Below are 9,453 nucleotides of genomic sequence, written 5' to 3'. Positions count from 1 at the left end.
TTAAATATAGGTTGAATATGATTTTCAATCATTGTATTCTGTTTTTGTTTAACACAACGTCCCAACTTCATAGGAATTGTTCATAGTTTTTATTGCCTTGAGGCAGAAAATTTTGCATCGAAATAGTCGAGGAAGCTGATTTAATAAAAATAATAATAAAAATAAATAAATAAATTGTTCCCTTCCCCTTCACAGCCCGAGTTGAACGAAAATCATTTTGGATTGCTTACATGATTGATGGCCAACATTTTAGAAACTGTCTTCATAAGTTGTACGCCACCTGTCCTCATGAGAACTGTGCTCATGAGTTGTATGCCACCGCAAACTCGAACTACAGTAATATTGGTACATCAATCAATCAAAACCTTCATTTAACCAGAGAACCTTTTTTATTTTTTTATTTTTTTTAAGGGCAATCTGGCCAAGACGGCGGAGCTCAATTCATGTCCTAATAACAATAACAATACAATGTATACATAAAAGGACACAGTATACATAAGAGTACTTAAAAGAACATAAAAGAAACAGTACAATTACAAACCCAAAACTCCTGATAGACTACCATTCAACCAGAATGGAGAGCAGTAAATGCTGTCGAAATGTACATTTTATTTACTTTCTTAACCTTTATTTACCCACGTAAGGCAATTGAGAACACATTCTCATTTGCAGCGCCGACCTGGCTGCAGACAGCAGAGTAAAACAATACATTACATACAGTAGCCTACATAATGTAAGCGCAGCAAAACAGCAGACTAGCATATCACAACACCATAAGCAGGATTAACAAATACTTTGCATCGAAATGGAACATCTTTGTAAAGAGTAATAAATCATCTTACACTTGAGACTATGAGAGTCCCGCGGGGGATGCACATGTCATGGAAACAGAGTCACTGTAATTTATAATCATGGAATACAGATACAATAATTCTCCGCTATATCACGGTTCTTTCTAAGTAGTCCTGCTGTATTGCATATTTTTATTACAGTTGTGGCTATTTTTTTATAGTTTGTACAATATTTTTGTTATCCGTTGCGCTTGCTCTCTCTCAATATATTGTTTAGGCTTGTCATCATAGCATGTTTTTAGGACGATAAATTTCCCCAAAAACCAGCACAACAAACGATAGTGTCGTTTTTTTTTTTGTTTTTTTTTATGCCACTGATTTGATAGATCATAATTCAACTAACATCCTTATTAAGAACCAGTCACTTTTAATTCTAATTCTAAGAATAATTAACTTTGACATTGTAACGTGGAACAATAAATTCAATATCTTAGATAAAAAGAAATAAAACAGACTCATGCTCTGTTCACAAAAATTGCACTTCAACAAACACATTTTGGCACAGAGGTATAAACAGTTATTAATGCCTTAACAGGCAGTAAGCATACTGCCAATCAAGTTACCAGTTGGTTAAGAAGTGCCAAGTAGCAACATTAACATCACAAGTAGTAGCTCAAAGCAACCTGTTTCGATTCAAGATTTGTAGGCTCAGGATGAGGATTTTTGGGGCCAATCAGAAAGTTAAAAAAAAAAAAAAAAAAAAAAAAAAAAAACTGTAACCCATCACCGATCCAATCAAAAGATGGAGGAATGTGTCTATTTAAATGACCTGTTCATTTACTGTATATACTTGTGTACTTAATTGCTCAAAAATTATATTTACAATAAATGTATCTTTGTTCCTCTATTTATGCCAGTGAGGAATAGTGACAGAACAAATGAATGGTCTTCTATTAGATGGCAGGAAGTAAATGCTGTAATTAATGTATCCACTTTTTGTGACAGTTTTGTTTGTTGGTCTACCGTGAGATTTTTCAATTATCAAATATGTTCCTTGCCTCCATAAAGGTTGGAAATCACTGCTCTAGTCAGATCGTGTATTCTAATCATTCAGGTCAAATCAACATTAAATGACAGAAATAATGGATGCAAACTTACTGTAATTAAATTACTTCACCCACACCGAAACTTTAGTGCATTATTCGACAGAACGGCCGCATGTTTACGTCCAACCGATCGTGCTACCGCTAGCTTGCTAGGCTACATAACATTTTATTGCCTGCTTGTGAGCCGTATCATATTAAAAGTACGTGAACATACCTCAAGCAAGCCTTAAACGAACGTCCTCTCCTGTCCAAAATTAGTCTCACTCTAGAGTCCTGTCTTGTTAAAAAAATAAATAAAAAAATTACAAATTATTCGCCAGATTTCCAGCACCATGCAAGAGTACTAGCTCTGCATCAGAAGAAACAGATTGATTATACTTTGTGCCCCTGCTAATTTTTGTCTCTCTCAGACATGGGACGCACATCAAAGGAGATCCCTGAAAGTGTTGTATACAGTAATACATGTGGCTGATGAATGAATGTGTGATGTATTGAATTAGTTTTCTTGGGGATTCAGCATGTTACGAATTTTATTGTGAATTTATTCATGAAATGTGCTTGAAAAATGTTCTAAATTGTATCATGGTTGTGATTTGTCTTCTAAATGTTTGGTATTTAAATACAAGGTTAAACTAGTAGGAATTGTTTAAAAGGACTTAATGGTTATCCTAAACTCGCACAAAGGATGGTTTTGTTTTTAGATGAGCTTTGAGATGTGTACTATTGACAGTATTTTTTTTTTTTTTATAGTTTGCCTACTTCAAATGTTAGAGGAAACTTGTCAAATTAGCCAATTGTACTTAAAGAGTTTCTCTTTTTTCATCGTTTTAAAATATTAACTAATTTCCAAAGTGGTCAGTTTTTTCATTTGGTGTGTTTTTTTGGGCAGGTGGAGGTCCAAGGCAGCGAGCCATATCCCAGCAACCCAAACAACAGGAGTCATTACAGGCTGCAGGTAAATTCACCTTGGCCCTGCGTCACTACACAGATACTTTGCTTTTAATGGAGGGTCAGTTGAAACGATAACATTCCTGGACGCTGCTCAACCTCAACTGTTTGTCCCCTGAGGAAATAATAGAAATACATACATACAAATACAACTGTCGCCATCATAAATCCTTCATTACCTGTACAATTAGTGCTATATATAACATTATAACATTCTTAACAGTCATTCAGGTGTAAAAAAAAATGTTACCCACTGGTATCAACTACTCTATTTTGAAGGTAGTGTTTAAGGAAATGTAAAAGGAAGCTATGCTTAAGAGAAACACTGCTAATAAAGGTTTGGAATATTCTGCGTTCAGTGTGAAATTTCAGGTGCAACCTCAAATGCTTAACCCTTACAGGTGAACTTAATTTGACCTTTTCTAAACTTTCAAAGGCCAATTGTTTAGTGTTTCATGGGTTGGTATCAAATTCTGATGGTATTGTGAGCGAAAATACCACAGTTGCAATTACCAGTCTAAAATGTATTACTGTATTTTTAAATGTTTGGGTAAATAACTTTTTTGCATTTATGATACGGTCTGGGTAGATTTAGAAAATTCAAAAAGAAAAACAATTGGAGTTTTTCTAAACAAAATCAAAATGTGGTACAACAGTAAAGGTAGGGGGTTGGGGTTCCTGCTAGTTCCTGGGAGGTAAGTCTTTTCCTATTAAGACCAAACACAGCTTTCATGCTGCTTTATCTGGAGGGAGTCATCAAAACTTTTTCTGTTGACCATTACTGATCCCCCTCCCTTGTGTTATGGCGTTACAAAAAAACAAAAAAAACACTTGTTAAACAAAACTTGTAATAATAATCTTTCTTATGCTTTTGTTCACAAGAATAAAAATTAGACTTTGCACGAATATGATCGATATCTGCCGATAATTAGTATTTTATGCTGATCGTCTTTGTCATAATTCGCCGATCCGATCAATGCGTCATTGATCAGCTCCGCAAAAGACATTTACTCCGCGTCGCCATCGTCTACAGTATATTTTAATCCAAAAGCTGGTTTATTTTTAGCCTTTTGACGTAGCACTGTAAATATCTGACAGCCAATAGTGTTTTTTTTTTGTTTGTTTTTTTATATATATATATAAACATGTCGGCGGTGTGGGACAGACAACTCGTAATATCCAGATCAGACTACAAGACAAATTTGGTCTTTCACGATTGCACTATGTCAGACTACTGCAGTAAATTCTTGTATTCCGATACCACCGTATCCTGTCTTTTACGATCATAGGGCTTTATCTTGTCAACTCAAACGCGACCGGATAGATACTTTGCCATGACAACAACAACAATCGATCGCGTCGTGTGTATTATAAGAACAAAATGAGGGGGGGGGGGGGGGGGGGCTGGTGAGCACCGGTCCTCGGGAGGGGACTTTAATTCAAGGCTTGCTTGAGGTATGTTCACGTAGCTTTAATACGATACGGCTCGCAAGCAGGGAAAAAACAATGGCTCTTTTCTCAAAAACTATTGTTTAGGGCACTTCTGAGGTAAGTCAACTTAACGCAGTACTTTGGTTGATGTGATGATGACGACGAACTGATATGATATGCTGTCAGTTTGACTTTCCAAATTCTTGTGTGACCAGGCATATTTTTCCTGAAAATTGTTTTCACGTCATCTGAAGTTGTTTGATGTTGTTTGTGCTTACAGGATCGCCAGGGACGGCTCAAGTAACAGTTGGTGCTTTTGTCAAAAGACTGCAAAGCCCGCACACATCCCCAACCCTCAAACCCCACACACCTGCCCTCCCCTCCCCAGCCAGCCATTGCATCATCACATCCACACGTCTCTTTATTAGGAAATCCTAAAATGGGCTGAAGAATTAACCGAGGATAAGAATAAAAACATGAAGACTTTCTTGATTTCTTTTGACTTTGAAGACTTACTTGGAACTTGTAGTAAAAAAACAAAAAACAAAAAAGAGACAAACTATTATTCCTAGGACTACAACTTAATGCATAGCATCCTTAGGTGAACTCTTGTTTTGCCATTCCACTGCATATGCTCCCTCCCCCCACCTTTGTTGTTTTTAGTGAAAGAATTGCGCTCATCTTTCTATTTTTTTCTTTTTTTCTTTCTTTTTTTCTTTTTATTTTTTTATTTTTATAAACGGTCCAAGAGCAGGTCCGCGATGGTCACACCCACGTTTGCTTAAAATGGATGGGACGACTCCTGCCTCATTTTTGCATCATCTACTGAGGACAAGGACATTTTTCCTCCTCAGCAGATTTTCATCACCGACAACCATGTTCTTCAAATGGCTCCCATGTTTTTTGGTTTTGTTCCTCTCTAGCTCTGTCTGTTTATCCCTCTTTCTTTCTCCTGGAGGTGACGTTCAGAATAGCCCCCCATTTTGTTTTTGCATGTGTCGGGAAGGATCGCACCAAAGCTGTTGGAAAGGGAGATGACAAAATGGAGGGTCAAGTGTGTTAAAGCAACAGCAGAAGAAGTTATGAGCCTTCCTCAGAGTTTCATTTAAAAGGGGCCCCGCTAACTAACAGCCATCATTGGACATAATTTCCCCGCCTTTTCTTTCCCTTTGACAGTTTGATTCATTGTTGCAATGGGCTGCTTTCTTTTTGCAGTTTTTTTTTTGTTTGTTTGTTTCTCCCTTTTCTAACGACAGCGATGCGAGTGGCCTTGTCCCCGCTCTTTCTATTAATCTGTTCCAAAGTAATAAACGTGGTATATTAAGCAGAACTGGTGTGTATTCCCCTTGTTTGACTCTTAAGATGAAGAATGTCTTTATTTTAAACCCGTCCATCTCAAACATGAGTTTTCATTGCTTTCCTCTCTACTAACTTGGCCTGCCACAACATTCCCCGCTTTCCATTTCTGACCACTTAAGCCAACCATAATCAAATTAGCTTCTATTTTATTTCTTCAGAATGACATTTTTGCAAAGTTTCAACAAGAAAAAAAACACGCAAGGTCCTCTTTCAGAACTACTGGCTTTTATTTGTGGCAGAATAAAGATGCTCCACAAAGTGATGTGTGCCTTTTTGTTTTGTTCACAGTCATAAATGTTGTCTTGGCTCATAAATACTTATTTTACGTACTATACTGGAGCTTGTTCCTCTGCAATCCGCCATTTTCTTCTGCCATTAACGTTGTAGTTCATGGTGTGGCCTCAAGAGGGCGATACAGTATTGGCCAATTCTACTTCTCACCAGATTTGGGACTGAAGCAACTTCAAGCCAGTTGTGTCGAAGAGTTTAAGCGGTCAACTGATCCATTTATTGGTCGGGGGGGGGGGGGGATATATTTGTGGCTGTACTATTCACTACAACAAAGTGGAATTTTATAAGAATTACGTCCACAACAAACCATGGCAAAAACTACTGAAAAATTCAATAAGGAAAGGCTTCAAATACAATGTTGTGCTGGTTTATACTGATAGCTTTGTGCCAGATGAGGTAAAATGTTTGTTCAGTCCTAAAGATTCTAAAATTTGCCACCTCTTGTGTGTAAAATAAGTGCAGACTTAATCTTTCTAAATCTGAAGATCATATAAAGAGAATATCCATTTTAGGATGACCCGATTCAAAATTTACAGGCCTACACTACTTCAAAAGTCATATGTATATGATTGATTTGATTGATTGATAGCACTTGCTCATTTTAAATATGCAGCACAAAAGAGACGCACGAATGAAAAACCTACAATGTAAATATCCCATACGAAAACGTGGCTACGCGGAACTGGAAGAAGTCAGTTGGATTTTAAATTTTCATATATGTAAGATTTTATATTATTATACATATTTAATAGTAATGGTTACTAATATCAATAAATGTTTTGTGATATGTTGTCATTTCATCTGTGGGACGTCCAGCTTTACAAAAAAAAAAAAGCTGTTACGTATGACCTTTAGGATGCCTCACTTCCTGGTTTATGACTGAGCCAACGAGCTGGCTTGAGCTAGCGACTTTTTGACAAAATGTCGTTTGAGTGACCACACAAATAATGGTAACGCGTGTTTAAAGTCCACTTTACGAGATATTCCTTTTTATTATTAAATGTTGCCTAAAGGTGAATTCAAGTCGTTATATTGATACGGCAAGGTAGCTTTTTTTAATCGAGAGGGCGACACTTGCTAATGTGTGTGTCGCTTTAAGAGAGGTACTTTTTTTTTTTTTTTTTTTTTTTTTTTTTTTTTTTTTTTTTTGTCCATGCAGGATTAAATTGAGGTCAGTGAAAAATAATGTGTGTGTGTTTTGACGGGGGGCGGCACGGCACGTGTGCGTAGAGAGCACGCAGCCTCGAGGGGATCTCCCGTGACTCTTATCTGAAGGTCTCCAGGGACTCCATTTTGGCTCCTCGTTGCTTCTTGGGGGATGGAACATTTAAATTAATAAAATTAGTTACGCGGTCTTAAGAAGAGAAAGCAAACCCAAAGTTGCTCTCTTTTTTTCATTTAAAATTAAATGTATGACTTTTATTTGCCTCTTCTTGAGCTGTCACCTTACCGTGGAGGGGTTTGTGTGTCCCAATGATCCTAGGTGCTAAGTTGTCTGGGGCTTCACGCCCCTGGTAGGGTCACCCATGTCAAAAAGGTCCTAGGCGAGGGACCAGACAAAGCACGGCTCCCAAATCCCTATGAAGAATACATTAAATGGATCTAGGTTTCCTTTGCCTGGACGCGGGTCACCGGGGCCCCCCTCTGGAGCCAGGCCTGGAGGTGGGGCTCGAAGGGGAGCGCCTGGTGGCCGGGCCTGCACCCATGGGGGCCGGCCGGGCACCACCCGAAAGGGTAACGTGGGTCCCCCTTCCCATGAGGTCACCACCTGTGGGAGGGGCCATAGGGATCGGTGAAGTGTGAGCTGGGCGGTGGCCGAAGGCGGGGAACATGGCTATCCGATCCCCGGCTACAGAAACTGGCTCTAGGGACGTGGAATATCACCTCTCTGGCAGAGAAGGAGGCCGAGCTGGTGTGTGAGGTCGAGAAGTTCCGACTAGATATAGTCGGGCTCGCCTCCAGACCCGGCTTGGGCTCTGGTACCAGTCCTCTTGAGAGCGGTTAGACTCTTTTCTACTCTGGATTTGCCCGCGGTGAGAGGTGCCGAGCAGGTGTGGGTATACTTATTGCCCCCCGGCTCGGCGCCAGTACATTGGGGTTCACCCTGGTGGACGAGAGGGTAGCCTCCCTCTGCCTTCGGCTGGGGGGACGGGTCCTGACTGTTATTTATGCCAGTCCACCAAACAGCAGTTCAGAGTACCCACCCTTCTTGTAGTCCTTAGAAGGGGTGCTGGAGAGCGCTCCTGCTGGGGACTCCAGTGTTCTTCTGGGGGACGTCAATGCTCACGTGGGCAATGACAGTGAGACCTGGAAGGGGGTGATTGGGAGGAACGGCCCCCCGATCAGAACCAGAGTGGTGTTCTGTTATTAGACTTCTGTGCTCACCATGGATTGTCCATAACGAACACCATGTTCAAGCATAAGGGTGTCCACACGTGCACTTGGCACCAGGACACCCTAGGTCGCCGTTCGATGATCGATTTTGTGGTCGTGTGATCGGACTTGCAGCCGCATGTCTTGGACACTCGGGTGAAGAGAGGGGCGGCGCTGTCAACTGATCACCACCTGGTGGTGAGTTGGCTCCGATGGGGGACAGCAACGGTGAGGGATGCCGTCAAGCTGAAGAAGGAGTCCTATCGGGCCTTTTTGGCCTGTGGGACTCCTGAGGCAGCTGATGGGTACCGGATGGCCAAGCGGAATGCAGCTTTGGTGGTCGCTGAGGCAAAAACTCGAGCGTGGGAGGAGTTCGGTGAGGCCATGAAGAACCACTTACGGTCCCTTCTGGTCCACCATCCGGCATCTCAAGAGGGGGAAGCAGTGCACCATCAACACTGTGTATAGTGGGGATGGGGCGCTGCTGACCTCAATTCGGGACGTTGTGAATCTGGGGGAGAATACTTCGAAGACCTCCTCAATTCCACCGACACGCCTTCCCATGAGGAAGCAAAGTCTGGGGTCTCTGAGGCGGGCTCTCCTATCTCTGGGGTTGAGGTCACCAAGGTAGTTAAAAAGCTCCTCAGTGCCCTAGGGGTGGATGAGATTCGCCCGGAGTTCCCAAAGGCTCTGGATGTTGTAGGGCTACCCTGGTTGACACACCTCTGCAACATGGCGTTGACATCGGGCACAGTGAATTCTGGATTTTTTTTCGTCAATTTTTTGTCAAATGTTTTAGTGTTTCTTCTAATATTATTGTATTTTTTTCCTATATTTTTATATATACTTTTGGTTAATGTTTTTGTATTTTAAAGTTTTATTTTTACGTGTGTTACATAAAATATTGTAGTTTTTAGATTTTGGTATGCTGAGTGTCATATTTTGGTTAGTTTTTCTCTCATTGATTATTTTTGTAATTTTCTGTGTAATTTTATTAGACATATTTTTAAAAACATGATTAGCAGTGATTTAATACTGTTATTTCGTTTTGTTTTGTTTTTAAACTCAATATTCCTAGATGCATATAGTTATATAGTAGTTGTGACTCAGGATTTTAAGTCTATATTTCTCACCATTATAAAAATGGACCCACT

General features: G+C 40.1%; 1 protein-coding gene across 2 annotated transcripts in view; it reads left to right on the top strand.

The window, feature by feature from the left end:
* ythdf2 (YTH N6-methyladenosine RNA binding protein F2) overlaps positions 1–5,909 on the top strand; it is a 21,302-nt gene extending 15,393 nt beyond the window's left edge. Inside the window, exons 3-4 of one of the 2 annotated variants that reach the window (XM_061697071.1) lie at positions 2,787–2,852; positions 4,557–5,909. In XM_061697071.1, the coding sequence (XP_061553055.1) occupies positions 2,787–2,852; positions 4,557–4,580 (90 nt within the window). In that variant the 3' untranslated portion in view covers positions 4,581–5,909. The remainder of the gene's footprint in view (positions 1–2,786; positions 2,853–4,556) is intronic. The other variant, XM_061697070.1, reaches the window with a different exon arrangement.
* Positions 5,910–9,453: the final 3,544 nt, after the last annotated feature.

This window comes from Phycodurus eques, chromosome 14, assembly GCF_024500275.1.
Source record: "Phycodurus eques isolate BA_2022a chromosome 14, UOR_Pequ_1.1, whole genome shotgun sequence".
In the NCBI taxonomy this organism is placed as follows: domain Eukaryota; kingdom Metazoa; phylum Chordata; class Actinopteri; order Syngnathiformes; family Syngnathidae; genus Phycodurus; species Phycodurus eques.
Note: the sequence above shows the minus strand (reverse complement) of the source record. Positions and strands in the feature narration are given on the sequence as shown.